At 36.4% G+C, this 27,948-nt stretch overlaps 1 protein-coding gene across 2 annotated transcripts; it reads left to right on the top strand.

Moving 5' to 3' along the window:
* The first annotated feature begins 117 nt into the window (after positions 1-117).
* Positions 118-27,948, top strand: CUNH18orf54 (chromosome unknown C18orf54 homolog). 2 transcript variants are annotated; one of them, XM_047086364.1, is made up of 9 exons: positions 118-144; positions 805-900; positions 3,269-3,594; positions 4,663-5,451; positions 5,770-5,920; positions 9,074-9,176; positions 16,146-16,277; positions 17,820-17,890; positions 27,045-27,948. In XM_047086364.1, exons 3-9 carry the CDS (start codon positions 3,312-3,314, stop codon positions 27,115-27,117), a joined length of 1,602 nt encoding a protein of 533 aa, XP_046942320.1. In that variant the 5' UTR covers positions 118-144; positions 805-900; positions 3,269-3,311; the 3' UTR covers positions 27,118-27,948. The 2 variants fall into 2 exon arrangements, with proteins under 2 accessions (XP_046942320.1, XP_046942321.1); XM_047086365.1 differs by lacking the exons at positions 118-144; positions 805-900 and having other exon boundaries at positions 1,810-3,594.

Raw genomic sequence — 27,948 nt, 5'->3', positions numbered from 1 at the left:
AGCAAGCGGAGCCTGGGGCGGGGCGGTGTCCGGGTCGGGGATGCTGTATCGCGTCTCCCGTCCGGTAACAGGCGCAGGCTTTCGGTGGAGAGTTGTGGAAGTGTGCGGTTTTTTTTTTTTTTATCTCTTTGGGAGACTTCGTCGGTGAGTTCGGCCCGAAAAGGGGCTGTAGTTTCGAGGGGCGCCCCATCCTTTGACGGCCCATGGGAGAAACCAGAGAAAGAGTGGCGTGGAGGGAAGAGGAGGACGTCTCCTGAGGGCGGGCGCGAGTGGACATTCCCCGTGGGAAGAGAACGTCTTTAGCGGGAGGCTCCCGGGCGGGGGAGAGTCGCGGAGCGCGACGGAGGGGCCCTGACGTGGGCTTCTGGAGACTCGAGGCGTCGATTGAAGAGGGTGGGGCGGAAGGGGGATTAGGCCTTAGGGGCTGTCACCTCGGAAAAACGCCGTCCGCCCCCGGTGGGGCTCACGCCTGCTGCCTAATAAATGACTTCTGGGTGGAAGTAGCTAAGGGAAGTGTTTGTCTGTGACCGCCGGGGGTGCTGGAATGCTGCAGGGTGGGTGACTCCTAGGTAAAGGGCGGAAGGATCGAAGGCAGCGCGTCAAGAGGGGAAAAGATGCTCTCCCGCAGGGATGCCCGCGATCTTCGCTTTCCGGGTCCATTAATTCTTGTCGTTTAGCTGTAGAATAAACAAAATTCGGTGTCGAAACATAAACCACAGAGCTGTTGTTTCTAGGAGGTCTTCATTGCGCGCGAGCTGTTCCTATTGGTTATTTAACGGTGAACATTCTGTTCTTGAATCAAAGGTAGTTGAAACTTGTTGCCATTCGTGTAACATTTCATTCTTCGGAATGATGGATTTCCTTTTGGAGATAGGAACGGAAGTGTTTACGGAAGAAATGGTAAGATAATGGGATTTGCTTCCAAATAATCCTGTGGTGGAAGTGCGGAGAAGTGGGTGGATAGAAAGTTGGGGTGTGTGGGTGATTGTTTGAAGCAGGGTAATGGGTGCACGGGGGTTTATTAAAGTGTTAATTCTAGGGGCGCCTGGGTGGCTCAGTCGGTTGAGCGTCCGACTTCAGCCAGGTCACGATCTCGCGGTCCGTGAGTTCGAGCCCCGCGTCGGGCTCTGGGCTGATGGCTCAGAGCCTGGAGCCTGTTTCCGATTCTGTGTCTCCCTCTCTCTCTGACCCTCCCCCGTTCATGCTCTGTCTCTCTCTCTCTCTCAAAAATAAATAAACGTTAAAGTGTTCATTCTACTTTTGTATACTTTGGGGAGCTCTCCCCAATAAGAATTCAATTGTGGCTTTTCTTTCTGCCCTCCTATGAACTAAAATAAATGTTGTTACCCACTTACTGAGAACTGTAATCCAACAGCTTTACCTTTTAGGGGTTCGTTTTTGTTTTTGTTTTTTATTTCAAGTTTTTATTTAAATTCTAATTGTTTAACATATGGTAAGTTGGTTTCAGGTGTAGAATTTAGTGTTTCATCACTAACATATACACCCAGTGATCGTCACAGCAAGTACCCTCCTTGATTTTTTTTTTTTTTAATGTTTATTTTTGAGAGAGAGAGAGGGACAGACAGACAGATACAGATCGCGAGCAGGGGAGGGCACAGAGAGGCAGAGACAGAATCTGAAGCAGGCTCCAGGGTCTGAGCTGTCAGCACAGAGCCCGACCCGGGGCTCGAACTCTCGAGCTGTGAGATCATGACCTGAGCTGAAGTCGGAGGCTTAACGGACTGAGCCACCCACACCCCACAAGTACCCTCCTTAAGGGTATCACCCATTTAGCCCATTCCCTGCCCACCTCCCTGCATCAAACCTGTTTGTTCTCTGTACTTAAGAGTCTCTTATGGTTTGGTTTCCTCTCTCCTTTTTTGGTCCCTTCTCCTGTGTTCGAGTGTTTTGTTTCTTAAATTTCACATATGAGTGAAATTGTATGGGGTTTGTCTTTCTCTGACTTATTTCGTTGGAATAAGGGAGAAAATGTTGGGTCAAGCCATATTTACTTGAGAAAATTTAAACATCATTAGTGAAAGCGGTAAAGAAAGAGCACAGCTGACTTAGTCTAGCCATTCTTTGGAGGCATACCAACATCACAGTATTCAGGGAAATCAGAGAGGCTAATTAACCGTTATCTTCTGTTCTGTGGCTGCAAAGGCAGATGCATGCTCTGAAGCTGAGGCAGGATGCTGTTTTACTCTTCTTTAAATGGAAAACTTTCAATATTTTAAAGTCAAATTTGATAGTTAAGATTACATTAAAAGTTGTTCTAACTTAAACATTCCCCAAATTATAGCCCAAAGTTGAACATATTAACTTTATAACATTATAGCATGTGTTAAGTCCTAGACATTAATCTTTCCTTTTTAGTACAGAAAAAAATCCATTTCCACTGATTTAATTTTTAAGAGTATCATATCGTACTGAAGTAACACCTGTTTGTTACTTTTTAGTTTTTCAAATGATCCTATTTGAAATAGATGCTATTATTACTATTCTAAGATGAATATGTTGTCAATTTCCAAATTATCTAAGTCTCTTTTAAAAGAAAGGTAGGTTGAATCTGTGTAACATAAGAAGTGAAAATGGTAAGTGTATTGCCAAAAATGAAGGTGAGAAAATGATTAACAGTAACGATATTATCTTAGGAAAAGAGCATGTTGCTAGCTCAATAAACTTGTGGTTTATTTCTTTATAATAAATACTGTTAATTACTTTGTTCTCAGTTTTTTTTCCGAGGAAAGGGCTGGCTAAAGTTACATATTGGCATTTACAACATTAAAAGTGGATATGCTGTTCTTGCTTCTTGTTTCTAATACCTCATTTGATGCCTTTAAAAATTTATTGAGCACCTACTATCTGCAGTGTATAATAGTAGGCTTATGAATTGAAAAATAGTCTGTGTAGGGGAGTGTTAGGTATTGTGATGTCATAGAATCTATTCCCATAAGAAAAGACTGCTCATCAGTAGTTTTTAGGGCTTTGAAATAGTGAGTACTCTTCTCTTGGTACTGTTCTCAGATAATTATGTGTATACAATTCCAGGCACATAGTAGGTACTCAATAAATGTTTTCTAAATCAATGATGAAGGAATTCACAATAATTATAATAATAGAAAATCAATGTGTATTGCCTAAAAATTATAGAAATGGATTTTATTCTTTAAAGAAGATTATAAAAAGTTTACAAATTTAGTAATTTCTCTCTATATGGCTATTATTCCCTTTAATGGAACCTTAACCTATTGTTTTTGTATTACAGTTTTTAAGAGAAATGAATAGAAATAACCCATTTTGAGGAAGCCATGGCAAAATCAGTTACAAAACACAGAGTTTGTTCTCGGGAATCTTCAGTATCTTCTCTGCTAGCAAGCTGCAGCCTGAGTGGTAGCAATTCCTCTAACTCTGATGGCTCTTTTCAATATAAGGATAAACTGTATAGTTCTGCCTCTCAGGCTCTACAGGCCTATATTGATGATTTTGATTTAAGCCAGATGTATCCTGGTGCAAACGCTGGAAAGATTAACAACAATAGGTGTTCTGCTCATATGCCAGAATTCTCCAACTATATTTGTAAACCAAACAATGGTATGCTTCTATTGTGTGTGTGTGTGTGTGTGTGTGTGTGTGTGTGTGTGTGTTTCCCCCCACTGATTTAAAGCATTTGAAAGATGTGTTGTAGCCTTGAAAAACTAGACCCTTTTTTTTTTTCCTGTGGGGTAAAAATGACTTATGTAATATGGAGGTCTGGATATTTTTCTTAAATAATTCTGTAATTCTCTGGTTCTCAAGAATTTTCAGCTAAGATCTTCTTGTGACCTTGGAGGGGAAGCTGATGAATGTGACTAATAATAGCAGGTGGTTGATCCTAAACCCTTAAGCCATTTTATTTTAGCATAATGGAAAGCGCATTGACATGGTGGTTCTAGGTTCATTAACTAGCTTGATGACTTCAGATAAATCTCAGTCTTTCTGAATTTATACTTGATCAATCCCAGTTGACGTGATAAGACTCTGTCTTCCTGATCTGTATTCTGTAGGACAATAATATAAGATGTTAAGAGTTTTTCCTTGATGCAGTTACCATGAAGACAACTTTGGAAAATGCATCTATTGATAACCCAGTTAACACTTTACTGAAGACTTATGGAATAGCCCTAGTATGGAAAAATTTTTCATTCAACTCTTAGAAGTATGTGAGCAATATATATTCCAGAAGACTGTTAGGACAGCTATTCTTTTTGTGTTAATGCTGTTGCAGGCTTAATTGGCAGAAAGCAAATTATTTTTCCACATAGTTTAATAGCATATTTTTCTTCTATGTTGCAGCCAGTGTCGAGTGACTGATAATAATATGAGTGTATTAGTGCACTGGATAGGTCTAGATGAAAAAAGGTTAAATGGTAAATAAAGAACAAGGGAAAATTTACAGGTTGGAGAAAAAAATGTACAACTTAGTTAAAACAAATTGAAGAGATGTGAGAAAACACATTGTATTTCATCAACCTATACTATTTATACTTTTAATCAAACTTTAGTGAAGATAAAGGGAAGCAGCAAAAATGACAAATTCTTAATTCTCATTTACTGTTAATGTAATGAAGTATTGTTGTATGTGATTGTGGGAAATAAACAGAACTATGCTTTGTTTTTCAGCTTTTGAAAATGTTGATCACAAAAAAAGCTCCTTGTCCTTATCCTGTAGAAGAGAGACTGTTAATGACATAGACTCCATTAGCCTAACAACTGATGATCTATTAAAACTTCCAGCAGATGGATCATTTTCTTTTGCTTATGTTGGATCAAATCATCGAATTAGCAAGAAAAAGAAGAAATGCATTGGAAGACTGAGTTCATCAGATACTGAGAAGAATAAAAATTTTCAAGAACCCTCCACTCCCATGTGCAAGGATAACTTAGTTACTCCCGTTGTATACACAAATATAAATGGAAAGCAATGTGGTAGGCTGAAAAACCCAAAACTTGTGAGTAAGACTAATAAATGCGTTTCTGAACCATCTTTACCTTTTTCCAAGAAATTGTCTTTCGAGGACAGTTCAGAACACAATCTTGAAAAGAATTACCCAAGATGGCTCACTAGCCAGAAATCGGACCTTAATGTTTCAGGGATAACTAGTATACCTGATTTCACCTACCCAGTGTGGCTCCACCATCAAGACTTGCTACCTGATACAAATAGTCAAAGGATATATAAAATATTTAAAGAAGATCGGTGTTCCCCTAGACATAGTTACCAGGCACAAAGAACTTCTCGACTTATGAATAAATTAGATTGTTTTGAATATTCTTTTGAACCCTCAAACATTTCAGATTCCTTGAATGATGATAAAGGATTGATTAATGAATGTAAATGTGATTCTCAACATAGCCAGTGTCAATGTGAGAATCCAGTTCTCCCAGGACAAACCAAAAAGCCATTCAGTGGTAATTGTTTTGTTTTATTTTTAAGAACCAAAGAAAGTGCTATAAATTTGACCTAATGTCTAGGAGCTTTTATGTTACATTCTTGATGTAATGAACAGATGATAAATCTTGAACACATAATGGTCTTCATTTATATATCATTTTGTGCCTAGAAAATGTCTCTTTTCCCCTTTTTTCCTTTGAAATGTCATTAAAAAATTTGTTACAGATGTGTGTATATTCTAAATTATCTGAACTCTTACTTGTTTGTTGCCTTTGAGATTTTGTTGTGCTCTGCATTTACTTTTTTTCTTGAATTAATTTAATCTTTTAAATTAGGTGACAAAATTGAATTGCTTATCCTGAAGGCCAAGAGAAATCTAGAGCATTGTGCTGAAGAGTTACCGAAGTCTAAGAAAAAGGATGATAGTCCTTGTTCATTAGATAAACTTGAAGCAGAAAGATCATGGGAAAATATCCCTGTTACTTTGTACGTAAGTTACAATGGAAAAAGTTTTTAGTTCTCCAAGTGAAAAATGTCATGTGAACAGTTAATTTATTTTATTATTTATTTAAAAAATTTTTTTCAATGTTTATTTATTTTTGAGAGAGACAGCCAGAACAGGGGACGTGCACAGAGAGAGAGGGAGACACAATCTGAACCAGGCTCCAGGCTCTGAGTTGTCAGCACAGAGCCGGATGTGGGGCTTGAACTCACGAGCTGTGAAATCATGACCTGAGCTGAAGTCAGATGCTTAACTGACTGAGCCACCCAGGTGCCCCAGTTAGTTTATTTTTTACATAACTCTGTGATAATTGACAATTATAGTGACATGTTAATTCTATAGAATGTTGCCTTTGTGTTGTTTCTTTGAATTGCATTTTTCAGTTGTTACCACAAGATGGTGTAATGTTGCATGACCTTAGGCACATTATACAACTTTTGTCTTCTTTATGTGTTTTTTTGTTACACTGTAAAATACTGATTTTACTGGTGAAAAATCACAACCAAAAGCAACCTATTTTGCAGATGGAAGAGTGCTATGAAATTCTTGTTTTCTTTTTAAGTTTTTTCTCCCTGTATATTCTTTCCATATATGGAGTTATGCAGTTATCCATTTTCTTCATTTACATTTTATTTTCTCTTAGTCGTTATTTTCCTTAAACAGTGGTGGTGTTTTGGTATGGTCTATTGTAATACATTGTAGTTTCTAATATTGTTTTTATTTGTGTGCTTAACCTTGTTACAACATGGTTTCTCAGAATAATTTAAACTGTTTACATCGATACCTATGAATGTGGGTGTGGAGTAAGAATTGAGCTTAGGTAGGAAAGCTTTTTTCCTTAGTGATATTATTGTCTGAACTCATAAGAAATGCATTCTTGGTAACCCTATGTCCTGCCTTACGCTCTGATGATTTATTATCTTCTATTGTCTAAACTTTCATTCTGTCATATTCTGTTATAGACAGAGTCTGTTAATTGCTGGATCCATTTTTTGATCACTTCTCAGATGAACATCTTATTTTTTTTTAATATGACACTATAATTCTGGTTTGGAATCGTAGCTCTGTTACTTTTTTTGTCTTTGCTGACACCTTATACAAGTTAAACTGCTTTGTACAAGACCTTATATAAATTCTCTACTTGGGGCTGTTGTGAGGATTCATTTGATTAGAGAATATAAGGTACTTAGGACAATTTCTGACTTATGAGCTGTCTTGTAAATTGTTAATAGTGGTGATAATTATCCAGAATATTTTTTTTTCCTCATTTAGCTTCATTTCTCAATTGTTGCTTCAATAGTATCTTTATTTTTTGAAACTTGGGTTAATAATTAGCTCACTTAATTCTTAAACTTTTTTTCTAATTTCTTATTTTCTTGTCGGTTGGTCTTGGTAATTGTAAAGTACCATAGCTATAATACTTTACTTTCAATTGCAACCAACAAGAATGGGTGAGCAAATAGTATCAGAGGTGTTTAAGAATAAAATTTTTGAATGCTTTTAGTGTATTATGTAATTAGATACTATAATTTATGCTTGTATAATTATTATTATAATCGTTGGTTTGGCCCAGTACCTTGCATATAGAAGTTGACTTCTGGAAGATTGAATTCATATTGTGATGGGTATGTTTGTGCATAAAATGAATGATGGATTGTCAGAAGGAATAGACCTGACCTTAGTATGGTGTTGACAAATTATTGTCAATCTACCATCAAAACAAAAATTGACTAGGAAGTAGTCAAGGTAGTATACTGAAAGGTAGAACACAACCACAATCAGATAACTGCTTTTTTTTTATTTGTTTAACATTTTTATAAGGGAAAATTTCCAAGAAATACAAAAGTAGAAGAATAGTATAATGAATTATGTATCCCACACCCATCTTCAGTAATCTGGTAAATGCTTTTTGATGGTGGTAGATGGATGTGCAAACTCCTTTGGTAAAGAATGTGAGAAAAGACTACATGGGAGTAAGAAAAACCTCCTAGTAAGTTACAAATCAAAGGAGTCAATAATAAAGTGCTGCTAATTATTAAGAAAAAATTACAATTGTGACCTTTATATGTTAGGGAAAGATTCTTAGATATCTGAGTACTTGAGTTAGAAACACATTTTATGTTGATATATAAATAAGAAAGAATGACTTTGTTCTCTGTGACTAATAGAATTTGTTTTGGGAGAATTCTGACATTTGCTGGGGTTGCCCTACTGTCCCTTGAAACATCAAGAAAGAAACTAATATTTATTGTGCCAGGTACATAGAGTTAATTTATGCAATACTTCTGTGAGATAAGTGGGACTACTAATGTAAAACTGAAGTTTAGGTAAATAAATTATATAAAGTCACATAGTGAGTGGGATTGAGGTTTGAACTCAGGAGTTTTAATTTCACAATTGATCTTTTTCCTACTATAATCTGTCCTCTTTATCAATGCCAGTTCTGGAGGGCAGGACCTGTTGCTTCGACGTGGAAGAGCATGTAACTATCATCCCAGTAGAAACTCATGTATTTGTGGGGGTTTTTATTATCATTGGGTAACTAACTGTTTATTTGGAAAAATGTACTGCTTATTTCACACAAATGAGCTTTTGGAGTGTAGCCATAGTTCAAGGCTTATTTGTTTGAGGACTAATGTTTTTACTTGATAGTTTTTTCTTAAAGCTTTAAAGGAGAGGGACACCTGGGTGGCTCAGTCGGTTAAGTCTCCGACTTCAGCTCAGGTCACAATCTCACAGTTCAGGAGTTGGAGCCCCTTGTTCGGCTCTGTCCTGGCAGCTCATACCCTGGAGCCTGCTTCGGATTCTGTGTCTCCCTCTCTCTCTGCTCCTCCCCTGCTCACACTTGTTGGCGCGCACGTGTTCTCTCTCCCTCTTTCTCTCTCTCAAAAATAAATAAGCTTAAAAAATATATATTAAAAAAAAAAGCTCTAAAGGAGAAACAAGGAGATAGGGAGGGTGAGATTCTAATATCAGTTTAGGGAGATAGGGAATCACCAAGCAAAATCCATATGAATTGTATTCGCATTGGTGTTTCTTGGTGATTATTTGTATTTAAATGATAACCATTCAGTTATACACTAATTTTTATAAATTGGGAACTTAATTACTTTCTTGTATCCTTAAATTCTATTTAGCAAATCTCCTGTTCCTGTTAACTCTGATGATAATCCTCAACAAACTTCAAGGGCAAAGTGTACTAAAGGGTTCCTCGAAGATTTTTTAAATAATGATAATCAGGTGGGTGAAATTAAATCTTTTTAACTTCTTAAAAGAGGATTTTTTTTAACTTATTAAAAGGATTTATGACTATACAGATTTTAATTTCTGAGTTATTAAAAAACAAAAAGATTCAAATCCCCTCTTCCTCAACATAAATGTATAAAAGCATCACTCCTAGAATTATTCATAATTTTATTTTAGTATTTTAAAGTAGAGGGACCTGGGATTGAATGCTACAGAGAGCTTAAATTATGTTTTTGTTTGTTTGTTTTTGGTTTTTTTGGACAATGTATAAAGCATACCATTATAAAGTAAGTTATATTTTCCCATAGGATGGTTGATTATTGAGAGTTGTGTTTCTAACTAAGAAAAAATTATAGACTTCTTTAATTAAAGAAAATTTTTTTTAATGTTTATTTTTCAGAGAGGGAGGAGGGAGGAGGGAGGGAGAGAGGAGCAGAGAGAGGGAGACACAATTTGAAGCAGGCTCCAGGCTCTGAGCTGTCAGCCCAGAGCCCGACATGGGGTTTGGGCCCACAAACTATGAAATCATGGCCTGAGCTAAAGTCAGATACTTAACTGACTAAGCCACCCAGGGGCCACATAAATCTCTATAATTTAAAATAGGAAAATTATTACCCAATTTTGCAAAATCAACATATGTGCATCTTGCATGTAACCCCACAATAAAAAATAATGTGTATGTATGCACGTAAGGAATTATATATAATTTGACATAGAAATACAGCCATGGCTGTTAAATATTGAAACCATACTTTTGGGATCTTAAAATCTGGAAGATTTGGCAGGTTGAACACTCAAAAATTAACTGAAAAATTTAATAAACTGAGTTCCTTCGATGAAATTTACTAGAGAAAGTAGAGACTTTCATGATATGTTTGATCTTAGAACTTTGTATAAGATACTATAGCAGATGTTGGGTAAGTGAAGCTTAATTATTAAATATTTATTTGATAAATATTTGAGGGCCAAGCACTTCTTTAGGAGCTGTCTCCCCAGTAGTGAATAAGAGGGAGGAAATCCTTGTGTCTTGGATTTTTTATTCCACTTGGAGAGACAAACTAAACAAATATATAGTATGTGACATATAAGGGAGTACTGTAAGTATTATAAAGAAACATTAGTTGGGATAGGAAAATACAGGTACAATTTTAGATAGGGTAGCTAGGAATGATCTCTCTGTTGAGGTGATACTTGAGCAAAAATCTAAAATGAGTGAATAAGCCAGATATTCCTGAGGAAATAACTTTACATGTAAAAGTAATAGTAATTGCAGAAACCCCAAGGCAGAATTGTATTTGGCATGTTTAAGAAATATCAGACTCTAGTAGCGTAGCTCAGTCAGAATGAACAGGAGAAGGATGGTAAGATGGAGAGATAACCAGGAACCAGATCATGTAGCGTCTTACAAGTGATGGAATGAAGATTTTTATGTTTTATTTAGGTGAGATGAGAAGTCACTGGAGTGTTTTGAGTGGAAGCGTGAAATGATCAGATCTACATTCTAAAATATAAAATGGCAGCTATATGGAGCATAGACTTAAAAGGAGCTGGTGAAGCAGCAGGGAACCTAGTTAGGAGACTTTTTCAGTCTTTTGGGATAGGATTGGCTTAGGGTGGGTACACTGGATGTAGTCAGAAATGGGTAGACTTGGCATATATTTTGAAGATAGACCTAGTAGGATGGAGATAGAATTCAAAGAATGAATTTAAGATGTTTGAGCCAAGTAGCTAAAAGATTGGGTGATGCCATTTACTTGGGTAAAAAGCACTAGTAGAAGAACAAATTTGTAGAAGTTCTTTTAAGTTTGAGATGAATGAATGTTAAATACTAATCAGTGGTCCCTTTTCCCCTGCCAGTACACACACAATCTCACTACCAGGGTGTTTTTGTTTTGTTTTTAATAATTTTAGATGCACCCAAAATTCCTGTCACCATTTTTTCAGCTTCCCTAATGCTATCATCTCACATACTGTAGTATAATGATCACAGACAGGGAATTAACTTAGGTATAATTTTGTTATCTAAACTATAGACCTTACTCTAATTTCACTAGTTTCTCTACCAGTGTCCTATTCCAGGATTCAACATTGCATTTAATTGTCATGATTCCTTTTTTTTTTTTTTTTTTCAACGTTTATTTATTTTTGGGACAGAGAGAGACAGAGCATGAACGGGGGAGGGGCAGAGAGAGAGGGAGACACAGAATCGGAAGCAGGCTCCAGGCTCTGAGCCATCAGCCCAGAGCCCGACGCGGGGCTCGAACTCCCGGACCGCGAGATCGTGACCTGGCTGAAGTCGGACGCTTAACCGACTGCGCCACCCAGGCGCCCCTCATGATTCCTTTTAAAATAGTCTTAAAGGGGCGCCTGGGTGGCTCAGTTGGTTAAGCGTCCGACTTCGGCTCAGGTCACGATCTCGCGGTCCGGGAGTTCGAGCCCCGCGTCGGGCTCTGGGCTGATGGCTCAGAGCCTGGAGCCTGCTTCCGATTCTGTGTCTCCCTCTCTCTCTGCCCCTCCCCCGTTCATGCTCTGTCTCTCTCTGTCCCAAAAATAAAATAAAAAACATTAAAAAAAAATTAAAAAAAAAATAGTCTTAAAAAAATTTTTTTTTAAATGTTTATTTTTGAGAGAGACCACGAGCAGGGGAGGGGCAGAGAGAAAGACACACAGAATCTGAAGCAGGCTCCAGGCTCTGAGCTGTCAGCACAGAGCCTGATGTGGGGCTTGAACTCACAAACCATGAGATCATGACCTGAACCGAAGTCAGATGTCTAACTGAGCCATCCAGGTGCCCCCAATTGTCAGTTTTCATTAATCTGCATCAGTCTGTGGTAGTTCCTCAGTCTTCCCTTGTCTGTCATGATCTTGACACTTTTGAAGAGTACTGGTTGGTTATTTTGTTGGTAGTTCCTCAGTTTGGGTTTGTCTGACATTTTCTCATGATCAGAATGAGGTTATGCGTTTGGCAAGAATGCAATAGGAATCATGCTATGCCCTTCTCAGTGCATCATATCAGAGGGTTCATGTTACATTGATATCATTGATTTGTGTCTGATATGTGTCTTAGTTGGGCTACTTTAATAAATATGCCATAGACATGGTGGCTTAAACAACACACATTTATTTCTGTTGGCTGAGCAGTGCAAGATCAAGGTGTCTGGTGAGGTCCTGCTTCCCAGGATGCCATCTTCTCCACATAATTTCCCATGGCAGAGAACAGGGAGGAAGCAAGCCCTCTTGTGTCTCTTGGATCAGGGCACTGATCGCATTCATGAAGGCTCCACCCTTATGACCTAATTACTTCACTAAAGTCCTTTCTCCAAATACCATCACATTGGGATTAGACTTCAACATAAGAATTTTAGGGGAACACAAACATTCAGTCCATAGCAATATGTTAATAATATATTAATATACACAATTATGCTAATACTTGTGATGTTAACCTTGAACACTTGGTGTCTACTGGCTGTCTCTTTAGTAAAATTACAGTTTCCCCTTGTAATTAATAAATGTTGGAGATATTTTGAGACTGTGCACACATGCACATCTATATTTCTATATTTGTATATGTGTCATAGTTTATATGTATGTATAAAATCGTGAGTTTATACTTACACTTTTGACTCCAGTTCAGTCCTGCATGGCTTGTTTTAGCCTTTCTTGTTACTTATTTGTAACTTCTTTCTCCACTGGTAAGAATCCTATTATTATCCATAGTCTCTTAACTATTCGTTCATTCTTAGCATACATATAGTTTGACAATTGCTAATCCATATCCCTGTAAGGAACAAATTTACTAACTAGATCACATTATTTATGTATAGTTCTTTTTATCTTTAGCCTTACAATATCCAGTCAAATTACTGTTTTCCAAAGTTACCTTGGTTAATTATTTTCTTCCCAACCCTTCAGTGTGTTCATGTTGTTCAATTGTAATACTGTTAGGTTGTTAATTTTTATTGTACTTACTGGGTTTAAACCACATTCTATTTGGTTTAAATTGTTTTTTGAATATGTGAAACATTACTATAGTTCTGAGAGAGCTATACAATAAAGATACTCCAAGACATTCACTCAAGTTTTAATGACGAGTCTCAGGACAAATTCTATCAGACATACCAACATTTATTAAATATTCATTAGTGAATTGCACAAATAGTTTATATAATCTGTTTCATAGTTTTCTTTCTGGAACTCTGATCACTAGTTTGCATGAAAAATCCACTCCAGGCTTTTGTAACCCTTATGGTTGGCATCAGGCAACTAGAAAAAAAATTTTTTTTAATGTTTATTTTTTTAAGGCAGTGGCTGAATGCACGTAACTTAGAGATAATGCCTCAGGTCTGTTTACAAGAGTCAGGAGGATAAGGCTAATTGAATCCTTAATCCTTGTTTATTTGTCTTTATTTTTATCACTTTTTAAAATATTTGTTTATTTTTGAGAGAGAGCGCATGAGCAGGTGTGAACATGAGTGAGGGAGGGGCAAAGGAGGGGGAACAGAGGATCTGAAGCAGGCGCCAGGCTCTACACTGATAGCAGAGAGCCTGATGCGGGGCTCTCAAACTTATGAACTGTGAGATCTTGACCTGAGCCAAAGATGGAAGCTTAACCAACTGAGCCACCCAGGCGTCCCTATTTTTCTTTATTTTTTAAATTTTGGTGAAATATGTGTAACATAATATTTACTATTTTAACCATTTTTAAGTGTACAGTTCTATGCAGTAAGTACCTTCACATTGTTGTGCAGCCATCACCACTGTCCATGTGTAGAACTTCTTCATCTTCCCCAACTGAAACTATACTCATTAAATACTAACTCCCTGTTCCTCTTTTGCCCTGCCTCTGGCTAGCACCATTCTGCTTTCTGTTTCTATGAATTTGACTACTCTAGGAACCTTACGTGTTTTATTAGTTGGCTGTGATAACAAAATACTTTAGGCTGGGTGGCTTAAACAGTAGAAATTTATTTCTCACAGTTCTGCAGTTTGGGGAATCTAAGATCAAGGTTCTAGCTGGATCTAAGATCAAAGTGCTAGCTGAGTCTGTTCGTGGTGAAGGCTCTCTTCCTTGCTTGTAGGCAGCTGCTTTCTCACAGTGTCCTTCCATGGCCTTTCCTTGAGCTGTCAGGTGTCTTTTATTAGAAGGACACTAATCCTGTGGTATGTGGGCCCTACCCGTATGACCTCATTTAACCTTAATTACTTCCTTATGGCCCTATCTCCAAATATAGCTGCATTTGAGGTTAGGGCTTCAACATGAATTTTTGTTGGGAGGGGTACAGTTCAGTCCATGGCATCATGTAAGAACCATACAGTATCTGTCTTTTGGTGACTGGCTTATTTCCCTTAGCCTAATGTCTTCAAGGTTCATCCATGTTGTATCATATGTCAAAATTTCCTTCCTTTCTTAGACTGAATAATACTTAATTGTATGCACCATGTTTTGTTTACCCATTCATCTGTGATGGATACTTGGGTTGTTTCCACTTTTTGGCTATTGTGAATAATGCTGCTATAAATATGGGTGTATAAATAATCTGTTTTGAGTCTGTACTTTTATTTCTTCTACCTATATAGGCAGAAGGGGATCATAGGGTAATTCTGTGTTTAATTTTTTGAAGAATTGCCATACTGTTTTCCACAGCAGCTGCACCATTTTACATCTCTATATCCCATTTCTTTTTTTCTTTTTAAGAATTTTTTTTTTCAACGTTTATTTATTTTTGGGACAGAGAGAGACAGAGCATGAACGGGGGAGGGGCAGAGAGAGAGAGGGAGACACAGAATCGGAAACAGGCTCCAGGCTCTGAGCCATCAGCCCAGAGCCTGACGCGGGGCTCGAACTCACGGACCGCGAGATCGTGACCTGGCTGAAGTCCGACGCTTAACCAACTGCGCCACCCGGGCACCCCTATATCCCATTTCTTATACTCTGTTCATGTAGTTGTGGAGAGTGTGCTTAACTTTGAACCTCTTCACTAATGAGATTCTATTTCTAATATTCCTGTGCTTGTCAACATCTTCCTCTAGACTTGAAGTTTAAATAGTATGTCAGTTATGTTGTCTATACTGAAATATATTATTATGTGGTAGCTACCAGGACACAGCAGCTCATTTGAAAGATATAAAAATAATAGGTTGGTAAGAAGACTTGAAAAAAAGTTTTAAAAAATATCCCTTATGGATTCTCTTAAAAGAATCCTGATCATGTTATTTAGTGCTGCTGCCTTCTTTGGATGCAGGTAAGATCAGTTGATAATTGAGGTGTGAGTGTTTTTTTACATAGCAAGGAATATGTGACCAATGAGTAAGTGAAAAACTAGCATTCTCTGTGTGAAAACATTTAAAAGTGTTTAGAGAATGCTGTATTTGAAATTCTGGTTCTTGGGGCGCCTGGGTGGCGCAGTCGGTTAAGCGTCCGACTTCAGCCAGGTCACGATCTCGCGGTGCGTGAGTTCGAGCCCCGCGTCAGGCTCTGGGCTGATGGCCTGGAGCCTGTTTCCCATTCTGTGTCTCCCTCTCTTTCTGCCCCTCCCCCGTTCATGCTCTGTCTCTCTCTGTCCCAAAAATAAATAAACGTTAAAAAAAAAAAATTTAGAAATTCTGGTTCTTGTTCAGCTAATAACTAGCTTTATTTACATACCCGAGAAAGAGCATGTTGGCCTACCTGAGCTCTGAGGACCTTCCATTTCTAAAAATCTGTGATTTTAAATGTGTAAATGAAAGCATTGCAAATGTGAACATGTACTGTTCATTTGAAAAGAGCAGGGACTAACTTCATGGTTGTCTCTAAATAACTTATCTCGCAATTGGGTAAGGGGAGGTGTTGAGTTACAATAATGACTTTTCAAAACACATTATTGATTTGAATTTTTGCATTTTATATTGTGGGGAAAATACAAAATAAAGCTTTTTCCTCCATGAATTTGCTTGGTTAATCATTCATCTGTTTTATGTCAGAGCTGTACCCTTTCTGGAGGGAAACATCATGGACCTGTTGAAGCCCTGAAACAAATGTTATTTAATCTTCAAGCAGTACAAGAAAGTTTTAATCAGAATAAAACTGTAGATCTGAAAGAAGAAATTAAGCAAGTAAGCACAAACTTGATTTATGAATTGAGATCTGTGAATGTGAATTAAGATCTGTGGAGATATACGATACCTTCCCAGATCTTTTTCAGTTTGACCTCTAGTTTTATGTCAATAAACATGCCACATAACTCATGTACTAGAGTTGTAATATTGTTATTTTTTGTAAAAATTAACTCAAATTTAATACTGTTACATTTCTGTAGCTGTGTACCCCTGAATAGATTATCCTCTTTTGTTCATGGTTATAAATACAGCATCTTGTTTAGATATGACAGTGTTACAATTATAGTTATGGAAGGATTGTAGGAATTGTTTTTTAATGCACTGCAACATTATTGGTATAACCCAACTTTTTGTATTTATATTTGAGGAGGCCTGGAAATCCTTTTCAACTTTGGACTTCTCTACATAACCTATGTCTCCTGAAATTTTATTGTTACCATGTGTTTGACTTTTCTTATAGTTAATGTAAAATTTTATTTCAAAACCATTGTGTTTTTATGTATTTCCTAGGAATTTCGAAATCTCTTGGGGCTTTGGACTGCTATTCTATAGGGGTTGAGTTTTCTTCACAATAGTACAGTATTTACATAAAGTTTATATTCTCACAAGTTTGATTGTAAATTCTAATTCTGCCACTTAACTAGCAAGTGCAGTATTTGTGCAAATCTCTTAACCTCTTTAGTTTTTGTTTCTTCTTCTGTAAAATGTGGTTGTTGAAAAGATAAATTGAGACAGACTATGTGAAGTACTTATTTTTTTTTTTTTTTTTTTTTAATTTTTTTTTCAACGTTTATTTATTTTTGGGACAGAGAGAGACAGAGCATGAACGGGGGAGGGGCAGAGAGAGAGGGAGACACAGAATCGGAAACAGGCTCCAGGCTCTGAGCCATCAGCCCAGAGCCTGACGCGGGGCTCGAACCCACGGGCCGCGAGATCGTGACCTGGCTGAAGTCGGACGCTTAACCGACTGCGCCACCCAGGCGCCCCTGTGAAGTACTTATATAGTGCTTGGCTCCTGATAAAAACTTAATAGCTGGTAAATACTTAATAAATATTTTTATTGTCATTGCTTTGTTATTCTTATTCAGTGGAGCTTTATGAAATTCAGTTTAAATTACAAATGAATGGATCAGCTCTTGGAAACTGTCAAGCCTGAATTGTATTTCAATTTTTCTATACATTTTAATGATTATTACAGTAACATATAGCGTGTAATCTATCCCTTTTTCCCCCTCCTGTTTTAGACATCATTGAGACATAACCTTGTTCATTATAGTCTTAATTTGAAGCCAAGGTTTTATTTTTATTGGACATATAATTTAGAAGCATACTTGACAGATGAATAAGTAGTAGTTTTATTTTTAGAATAAAGAAAATATTTAATGGCATTACTTTACTGAAAATTATTTGCTAGAATTATTTCCTTGGAAATGCAGACTGTTTTTTAATGTTCTCATTTTTCACATACTAAGTAGCACTTAAGTTTATAGTTATATAATATTTTCAATATTTTGTTATATTTGGTGTTTTTAATAATAGGTTTCAGAAGACAATTTCTCTCAATTACAGTTGAAGGAAAGTATGGTTCCTATTACTAGATCACTTCAAAAGTAAGTATTCTCTACTAATTTCTTAAGATGTTATAGATACAAATCCATTTTAGTCATCTCTTTGAAATCAGAAGATTCCAGGAGAAATTAAGTAGTTCTAAGAATAGATAGACTTGATATTTTTAAAAATACTAATTTTTAATTTATATTCGAGTTAACATATATTACAATGATGATCTCAGGAGTAGAATCCAGTGATTTATCCCCTATATATAACACACAGTGCTCATCCTAACAATTGTCTTCCCTAATGCCCATCACCCATTTAGCCCATCCCCCCTTCCATAGCCTCTCCAGCAGCTCTCAGTTCTCTATATTTGTCTCTTATGTTTTGTCCCCCTCCTTGTTTTTATATTATTTTTGCTTCCCTTCCCTTATGTTCATCTGTTTTGTATCTTAAATTCCACATATGAGTGAAGTCATATGATACTTGTCTTTCTCTGACTAATTTTGCTTAGCATAATACACTAGTTCCATCCATGTTGTTGCAGGTGGCAAGATTTCATTCTTTTTCATTGGTGGGTAATACTTCATTGTATATATATACTACATCTTTATCCATTCATCTGTCGATGGACATTTGGGCTCTTTCCATACTTTGGTTATTGTCGGTAGTGCTACTGTAAACATTGGGGTGCATGTGCCCCTTTGAAACAGCACACCTATATCCTTTGGATAAATAGCCAGTAGTGCAATTGCTGGGTCGTCAGGTAGTTCTCTATTTTAAATTTTTTGAGGAACCTCCATACTGTTTTCCAGAGTGGCTGCACCAGTTTGCATTCTCACCAGCAGTGCAAAAGGGTTCCTCTTTCTCTGCATCCTCGCCAACATCTGTCGTTGCCTGAGTTGTCAATTTTTAGCTATTCTGACGGGTGTGATATGGTAGCTCATTGTGGTTTTAATTGGTATTTCCCTAATGATGAGTGATGTTGAGCATTTTTCCATGTCTATTCATGTCTTTTGCTCATTTCTTCACTGGATTATTTGTTTTTTGGGTGTTTGATAAGTTCTTTATAGATTTTGGATACTAACCCTTTATCTGATATGTCATTTGCAAATATCTTCTCCCATTCTGTCAGTTGCCTTTTAGTTTTGCTGATTGTTTCCTTTGCCGTGCAGAAGCTTTTTATCTTGATGAGGTCCCAGTAGTACATTTTTGCTTTTGTTTCCCTTGCCTCCTGAGACATGTTGAGTTAGAAGTTACTGCATCCAAGGTCAAAGAGGTTTTTGTCTGAAGTTACTGCATCCAAGGTCAAAGAGATTTTTGTCTGCATTCTTGAGGATTTTGATGGCTTCCTGTCTTATGTTTGGGTCTTCCATCCATTTTGAGTTTAGTTTTGTGTATGATGTAAGTAAGTGGTTCAGGTTCAGTCTTTTGCATGTTGCTGTACAGTTTTCCCAACAGCATTTGCTGAAGAGACTGTCTTTATTCCATCGGATATTCTTTCCTGCTTTGTCAAAGATTAGTTGGCCGTACGTTTGTGGTTCCATTTCTGGCTTCTCTATTCTGTTCCATCGATCTAAGTTCTGTTTTTGGTCAGTACCATACTGTCTTGATGATTACAGCTTTGTAGTACATCTTGAAGTCCAGAATTGTGATGCCTCCAGCTTTGGTTTTCTTTTTCAAGATTGCTTTGTCTATTTGGGGTCTTTTCTGGTTCCAGACAAATTTTAGGATTGTTCCAGCTCTGTGAAGAATGCCGGTGTTATTTTGATAGGGATTGCATTGAATATGTAGATTGCTTTGGGTAGTATCAGTATTTTAACAATATTTGTTCTCCCAATCCATGAGTATGGAATATTTTTCCTTTTACTGTGTGTCTTCTTCAATTTCTTTCATAAGCTTTCTATAGTTTTCAGTGTATAGATTTTTCATCTCTTTGGTTAGGTTTATTCCTAGGTATTTTATGGTTTTTGGTGCAATTATATATAAATGGGATTGAGTCCTTGATTTCTCTTTCTGCTGCTTCATTATTGGTATATAGAAATGCAGCTGATTTCTGTGCATTGATTTTATATCCTCTGATTTTGCTGAGTTCATGCATCGGTTCTAGCAGTGTTTTGGTGGAATCTTTTGGGTTTTCTGTACGCAGTATCATGTCGTCTGCAAAGAGTGAAAATTTGACTTCCTCCTTGCCGATTTGGATGCCTTTTATTTCTTTGTGTTGTCTTGATTGCTGAGGTAAGGACTTCCAATACTATGTTGAATAACAGTGGTGAGAGTGGACATCGCTGTCGTGTTCCTGACCTTAGAGGGAAAGCTCTCAGTTTTTCTCCATTGAGGATGATATTAGCGATGAGTCTTTTGAATATGGCTTTTATGATCTTGAGGTATGATCTTTCTATCCCTACTTTCTTGAGGATTTTTATCAAGAAAGGATGCTGAATTTTGTGAAATGCTCTCTCTGCATCTATTGAGAGGATCATGTGGTTCTTGTCCTTCCTTTTATTAATGTGATGTATCACATTGATTGATTTGCAGATATTGAACCAGTTCTGCATCCCAGCTATAAATCCCACTTGGTCATGATGAATAATTCTTTTAATGTATTGTTGGATCCAGTTGGCTCATATCTTGTTGAGAATTTTTGCATTCTTTTTTTTTTTCTTTTCAACGTTTATTTATTTTTGGGACAGAGAGAGACAGAGCATGAACGGGGGAGGGGCAGAGAGAGAGGGAGACACAGAATCGGAAACAGGCTCCAGGCTCTGAGCCATCAGCCCAGAGCCCGACGCGGGGCTCGAACTCCCGGACCGCGAGATCGTGACCTGGCTGAAGTCGGACACTTAACCGACTGCACCACCCAGGCGCCCCTGAGAATTTTTGCATTCTGTACTTGGTATTTTTAAGCTTCATGGAACATATTGTTTAATCCTCAACTTTTCTCTTAAACTTGTGCTATTTCCTTTAATGTGTTCTTAAGACCTAATGAGATAACCTTAGATGCCTAAATATAATGGATATGAGTGGCTTAGAGAGATTCTCTTTTCATTTGTGTAACAGCAACAATTTGACATAGTATTGTTATGGATATCATGGAAGAACAACTTGTTTATGAAATGTGTTTTTATGTATTCCTTCTAGAATACATATAATAATGATGAATCTGTCATTATTTGACATCTGTCTACAGAAACCTAAAGTGGGCATAATGTCCTGGATATAAAGATAGGTCTAAATGCCTTGAGTGGGTTTATCCGTCTGTTTTCTTAGTTACATTATCTTAAGCAAAAAATGTGGAGATGAATGCAAATCTTTCCTATAGTCATGGTATTTGCAGAGGGAATGATATTTATTTATTTATTTATTTATTTATTTATTTATTTATTTTTTCTTTCATAATTGAGTTTTTATTTGTTGTTCCGAGGATCAGTACAGACAATTCAATTTGTACATAATTCTTACCGTACGTACCGAAAACCTAAAAAAACCATGTAGCTGTGGTTCTTTTCTCAAAGTTATTCCAGTGACCTTCCAGCTTAAAATTTGGAGGCAAAATTTCCCTTAACAGTGTATCAAGTACCGGTATCTTCAAATGTTGATATGCTGTTACATATCACATCAATTCACAATTTAATGTCATATACGCTACATACTCAAATTTTCAATCTTGCTCAGCACATTAACAAAGTTACTAGGAAACTGGACTACCACGAGGAATGGTATTTATTTATGGGTTTGGTTGTGTGAATGTTAAGTGCCCTCAGAAGATGGAATACTGAGCTTTAGGAAATGCTAAGATTGAAATTTTTTACTTTAGTAACTCCATTTCACTTGGCTAGAAGTGGGGCTAAACAAATCTTGTCTACCTTTTGTCCTTCAGAATGTGTTTAGAATTCTGTTATCTAAGGAAGTGGTGGAAAAGTGAAACACTAGACATGTAAACTTTTGACTCTAATTGCCGTGATATTTAAGTGTATGTACGTGTATGCACACACTTTTTTTTTAACTTCCATAGTTTAAAAATATATGCATGTATGATTTTTTCCCTGTGACTTTATAATTTATAATTTTCTGGGTAGAAATAATGCCTTACTTTACAGTTTGCCGTAGTATTTTGGTATAGTATTCCTATCTGGTAGGAGTTCGTAAATAATGATAATAACATTTTTTGAACACTTAACCAAGTGTCAGTGTTCTTAGTGCTTTTGAGTAATTCATGTGATCTTTACAACCCTATGAGGTTGTATTATTATTTTCATAATTCAGATCAGGTAATAAAATTCAAGTAATTAACTTGCCCAAGGTTATATAACTAGTAAGAGGTAGCACTGGGTTTCAAATCAGATGGTCTGATTCTACAGCCTATGTTGTTAACACTCCTCTTATTAATGATAGTGGTACATTATCCATTTGGACTGGTGCAGGGCCTCAATTGATTATTTAGTATAAAGACCTCATTCTGCCTTAAAATTTAAAAGAAGATGACTTCAAGCTTTCCATGTTTTTTTTTTTAAATTTTTTTTTCAACGTTTATTTATTTTTGGGACAGAGAGAGACAGAGCATGAATGGGGGAGGGGCAGAGAGAGAGGGAGACACAGAATCGGAAACAGGCTCCAGGCTCTGAGCCATCAGCCCAGAGCCCGATGCGGGGCTCGAACTCACGGACTGCAAGATCGTGACCTGGCTGAAGTCGGACGCTTAACCGACTGCGCCACCCAGGCGCCCCAAGCTTTCCATGTTTCTTAAAAGTATTTGTATTGAACTTGTGTCATAGACTTAAATATGTTTTCTAAGTACATAGCCTGGAAGATGTTTTTGTTGGTGAAAATGAACACTGGGCCATATGAACACAAAAATTGATATTGATTGTAGGGGCACTTTTACCATTAGCTGAAAGTTTTTTTTGGTAGTAGTAACTTTTTTTTCTGGCTTAGACGATCGGTAATCTTGACTAGATATAAAATGCCATTTTCAGAGTAAGATTCATGTTTGCAAATGGCTGTTAGCTGTTGATTCTGTTAGATTAGCTGGGGCAATCTTGATTTGGCTTTTACTTTACATTTCAAAATTATTATCAGTAAAGTACTGATATGAAGTAAGTTTAAACTTTTAAAAGTATGTTAGTACATGTTTTCTTTATTTTTAGTGTGTAGATTATTTTAAGGACAATTTGAAATTCAGATTTTTCTGGTTAGGTTTATGGCCATCTTTTCATATTTTAAAATAAATAGACTCAGCTTTTTCAAAAGTTGCAGATTATACCTTGGATGCTTTAATGACCTAGGATGAAAATCCTATTATGTCTCTCTCTATCCCTCAAATAAAAGTTCTTGTTTTTAACAGTTTGACTGCTAACCAGTTTTAAAATGTCTTTCATTAGGCTCAGGAAACACTAAGCTCTTAGTATGGGTTCTGTTTACTCTGTTGGACACTCAGTTTTCTTATGTTCTTTCATTAGAAATAATTGCTCTCTAGGAAGATTCATTGGACCCGAAGTATAAAAGACTGAGTAGCCTAAGATGTTATTTTTTTCCAGAGGGATTTTGCTTTGAATAGGAATCTAAATTGTAATTGTTTTTTATCTTTATAATTCTTAGCTTTGTCTTATGCATTTACATATTAGGAACTTGATAAAAACGTATTAACTGAAACCTCGAAGAGAGAAATTTGCCATCTTTAAGCAAATGAAAAAATTGTAGTTTTTGAACAGGGGCCTTTTCTAGAACCTTGTATGTCATGTAAGCCACCAGCTACTCTGTCTAGGCTGGCTGTGAAGAATGAGCGATAATTGTATTGCTCATACACTATAAAGGTGAGCAGTAGGAGACGATTGCAAAATCATCAGTCATCCAAAAGTAATTTGTACTGGCTTTAGAGTATATTGCTTTATATATAATTTGGAAATGAATGTGTAAGATTTTATGGTTTTCAGCAAGTTAAAGGCCTTGCTGTGAAGATTTAATGATAGCTAGAAAGTTGTCCTGTTTCTCACTTCGCTTTTCCCCGCTGTTTTCTGGTCTTCATTCTATACCAGAGATAGATAGAATTAACCTCTCAGATTTGTAAAACATGATCCTAGAGCAAAAATTTTTCTTTATACTAATGTTCTCTGCTAAGATCTAGGGAGTGGTAGGCATTTTGTTTAGTTGTTGCTGGATGCGAGCCTGAATATAGGCCAGTAAACATAATACTTAAGAACAGCCAGTATAGCAGTACTAATAGAAAACCAGAGGCAAGGTATCAATGAGTAAATTAAAATACAGTTTGATTGCTTTCATATAATCAGTCTGTTATCAAGTTTCTATGGGCTCATTGATTGATACATTCTCATAATAAGACATGCATCTTTTAAATTTCAGTTTTTGTTGTTTTTTTTTTTAATTTTTTTTTTCAACGTTTATTTATTTTTGGGACAGAGAGAGACAGAGCATGAACGGGGGAGGGGCAGAGAGAGAGGGAGACACAGAATCGGAAACAGGCTCCAGGCTCTGAGCCATCAGCCCAGAGCCTGACGCGGGGCTCGAACTCACGGACCGCGAGATCGTGACCTGGCTGAAGTCGGACGCTTAACCGACTGCGCCACCCAGGCGCCCCTAAATTTCAGTTTTTAAGGTGAATGACTATTCAGTGTTGTAACATAACTCTTAAATTTATATTTTTCCCATTAGCTTGCTTTTTCACTTTTTTAGAGAAGAAACTCGAGTAATTTCCTTATATAATTTTACCCCATGCTTCTCCCTACACATACCTTTGAAATAGCAAATCACTTTTGGTGGCCTCTTCTCTAAGTAGATTGATTGATTCATTGTCTTGTTCTAAGCAGGGCAGATAGAGGTTAAATGAAAGGAATGAAAGGAAATGAAAGCTGTTGTGTGTAGCTGAGGTAGGGGGACTGAAGAGTTCACATTACCGCTTAGCTTTTTCATTCATTCCCATCATACCACACCCCTCCCTTCCCTTCCCATCCTTCTTCTTTCTCCCTAATATTGTTTTTTAAAGACATAAAATAGGACTAGGAAGGAAACCAGTTATATTGAGTTATAGTTATGAAAATATTAAAATAATTTCTAATTGCTAATTTCTAAAATAAATTTCTAATTTCTAAATTTCATATGCTTCTTACTGCATTTAAATAAGACTTTTAAAGTACAGGTAAGTTAAAATTCATGTAGTAAAATGGTCTGTTGCATAACTTAAATAAAAGCATTAAACCATGATGTGGTCTTTTACTTAACGTTCACATGTTGATCAGCAAACGGAGAAAGGGAATATTGGAAAGCACCAGTGGGTCACCACTGAGACTTCACTGTTTGCTGGATGAACAACAAGGCTCAAAGTTGTCTAATAGTTGGCCAGTTATGTCATATGAACTTTTGGATTGTAGACAGAAGGACTGAGGTTACATGTGTAGTACATGTGTTTAGTAATTAATGTAATTTTGTAACTATTGTATAACTATTGTAATTTTGAAGTCGTGGTGACTATAAAAGAAATTTTGAGGTACTGCAATGACTATAATGTAATAGAAAAGATCTCTGATTTCTCTGGCATATGAGGTCACAGATTTGGGTCTGTTGTTTGCATTCATAATGGAAGGAAATGCTAATTTACAGGTAGCATTTAATGAAAATAAAGATGAGAATATTTTCCCACATTAAATTTTGTAGATTCCATAAATGCAAGGGATCTGTGGCCCTCAGAGTTGTAAATAGATAAGATTCTAGCCACTTGTCCCTCCCTCCCTCCATCCCTTCCTCTCTTTCTATTCTCCTCCCTCCCTTCCTTCTTCCCTTCCTATTTTACTTTTAGCAATCACCGCACCCAGTGTGGGGCTTGAACTCACAATCCCAAGATCAGGAGTCATAGGTTCCATTGACAGAGCCAGCCAGGTGCCCCTCTTTCTTTTGAATCATAGGTTGTTAAATAATAAGCCTGAAAAAAAGGTAGATCTAAGTCCAAAGTATATTCACAGATTATCTTCTGTCTCATAAATGTGTGTCTCTAGGAAGAAAATAATTCTTTAGGTAAAGAGATTTTACTATAGGATGTAGAAATGATAGAGTCTAGTTAATTTTACCTCTGATTGCTTAGTAACTTTGGGTGAGTTATTGTCATTTAGTTGATGAAGATACAAATCTCAAAAATTAACTGAAGTTGCCAAAACGGTGGCAAAATCCACATTCTTAATGTATTTGAGTAAAAGTGTCCAAGAAGTAGAGTACAGGGAAATAGATATAATGTAGTAGTAAGTAACAGTACTGGTTTCTTCCATCCCCTTGTCCTGGGTAAAGTGAAAGATGTATTTTATGTAATACATACTTACCGAACCCCGAACCTGTGTTAGAGACTGTAGAACAGGCCATTGTAGTCACCACCTTTCAGCTCACCTTCGAAATAGTAATTTCTGTTAGTAAACAGGTTAGTGCACATCATAATTGCTATATTATTTGCTTCTCTTGGTCCCTTATTAATAAGAGGTCTGAAATATTGTTGATTAACTGATGCTTTCTGAGTGGTCCTTGAGGTTCTGAATGAGTAATAGGGAGGACAGACTGGAAGAATATTTTTAGAGGAAAGTTAAGGGCTTCTTTTTTCTTTGTTTGAGGGATGATTACATTTTGTCCACTGAGACCTGACCTAGAATTTTAGCTTTGTTTTAGAGAAAACAGATTGTTGATATAATACCACGTAATTGTCATTTGTTTCCCCCCATGCTCAATAAAAATGAGTTTTCCTCAACTGTGACTGATATTTCAGTGCTATTTTTAAAATTTTAGCTATCTTAAATGTACATCTTAATGAATATACTTTCTTTCTTAAATAATATACACTGTATTCCAAAAGAAAGGGTGTAATTTCACAGTTATTGTGAAAATTACATGAAGAATGTATCTTGTTAAGTGTGAATACAAATAAGCCTATTATTACAGTTCTTGGCAAACTTTCAAAAAAAACCCCTTGAATGTCAAAAAAAAACATATTTTTAAAGTAAGTGTTTATAGAATTTAAATGAATTATTTTAGCCTTCAGTTACTCAAGATCTCAAGGTTTTATAAAGAAAAATTCCAAATGTTTGGTACTTATTTACAAATCATTTCTCATACTAATTTTGAAGTTAATAAACAATGTAATCACCATTTGTTGCTGTCTGCATTGTCTGCTCAGTCTTTAATATTGGTTTATAATGTGTTTTGTACTTTTCAATGAAGGGCTTTGCACCATTTATCTCGCCTGAGAGACCTGGTTGATGATACCAGTGGGAAACAGTCACCGAAAACATGAAGAGGAAAATAAAACATTCCAACCAATAAATAGTCACCACAGAACAAAAATGTATATTTTTCCTATTCCTTAAACTGACAAAGAAAGTATAACTCATACATTATTCTGTGATTGGTTCAAATATTATATGTTTTTTTTAAAAACCGAACTTGAAAATGTGCATAGATTTTGTGACCTATTCTCATTTTATGCCAAAATGCTAGAATGTGAACTTGAAGGACCCACACTGTGTCCTACAGTCTGATTTTGGTTTTCAGGCCAGCATATGTCCTATATTCAAAGGTGGATGATTTCCGTTCTTGAAGCTTACATGGATTTAATCTTCTTGAACATCCTCATCATTTTATCATCTGTTTCTGGATTATTAACAAACTCTTCTTGGTTTCTATCCAAAATCTCTTAAGTAGACTTTTTGATACAATTAACATCTACTTTTAAGTAGCTTAAAGGAATATCAAAGTTGTTATGGTGTATCTTATCCATATAGAGTATGTTACTTTTAATTTTCCTAAGTATTTAAGATATGTTGTATTTGCAAATAACATTAATGACGGGGTGACGCACTGCTAAAGGAACGTTGTTTTATGTTGTGAAATCCAAGAGAAAACCTCATTTAATTGATATTTTGATTTTGATTCTGTGTAAGATAATCTTGGTCTTGATAGCTTACAAAGCATTTCAGGGGTGTATATTTGAGAATTTAATATTTTGGTACTGACTATTTCCCAGACTTTAGTTTTGGGGTTAGCTCAAACTAATAAAAGCTATGAGATCAGTGACCAATTACTTCATGCAATTTGACAAATAAAATGAATATGGAAAATCCAAAAA

The sequence above is a fragment of the Lynx rufus genome, unplaced genomic scaffold (assembly GCF_022079265.1).
Source record: "Lynx rufus isolate CCGP_SWC_20201006 ecotype Redwood Valley unplaced genomic scaffold, mLynRuf1.p SCAF_20, whole genome shotgun sequence".
NCBI lineage: Eukaryota > Metazoa > Chordata > Mammalia > Carnivora > Felidae > Lynx > Lynx rufus.
The sequence above is the reverse complement of the archived record's forward strand: the minus strand, read 5'-3'. Positions and strand labels throughout refer to the sequence as shown.

What these genes read in the sequence shown, in the direction of transcription:
- CUNH18orf54 (XM_047086364.1), top strand. Translation starts at nt 3,312, where the DNA reads ATGGCAAAATCAGTTACAAAACACAGAGTTTGTTCTCGGGAATCTTCA. An exon ending in TATTTGTAAACCAAACAATG is followed by an intron (nt 3,595 to 4,662) that starts GTATGCTTCTAT and finishes TTTGTTTTTCAG; the next exon opens with CTTTTGAAAATGTTGATCAC. An exon ending in GAAAATATCCCTGTTACTTT is followed by an intron (nt 5,921 to 9,073) that starts GTACGTAAGTTA and finishes AATTCTATTTAG; the next exon opens with CAAATCTCCTGTTCCTGTTA.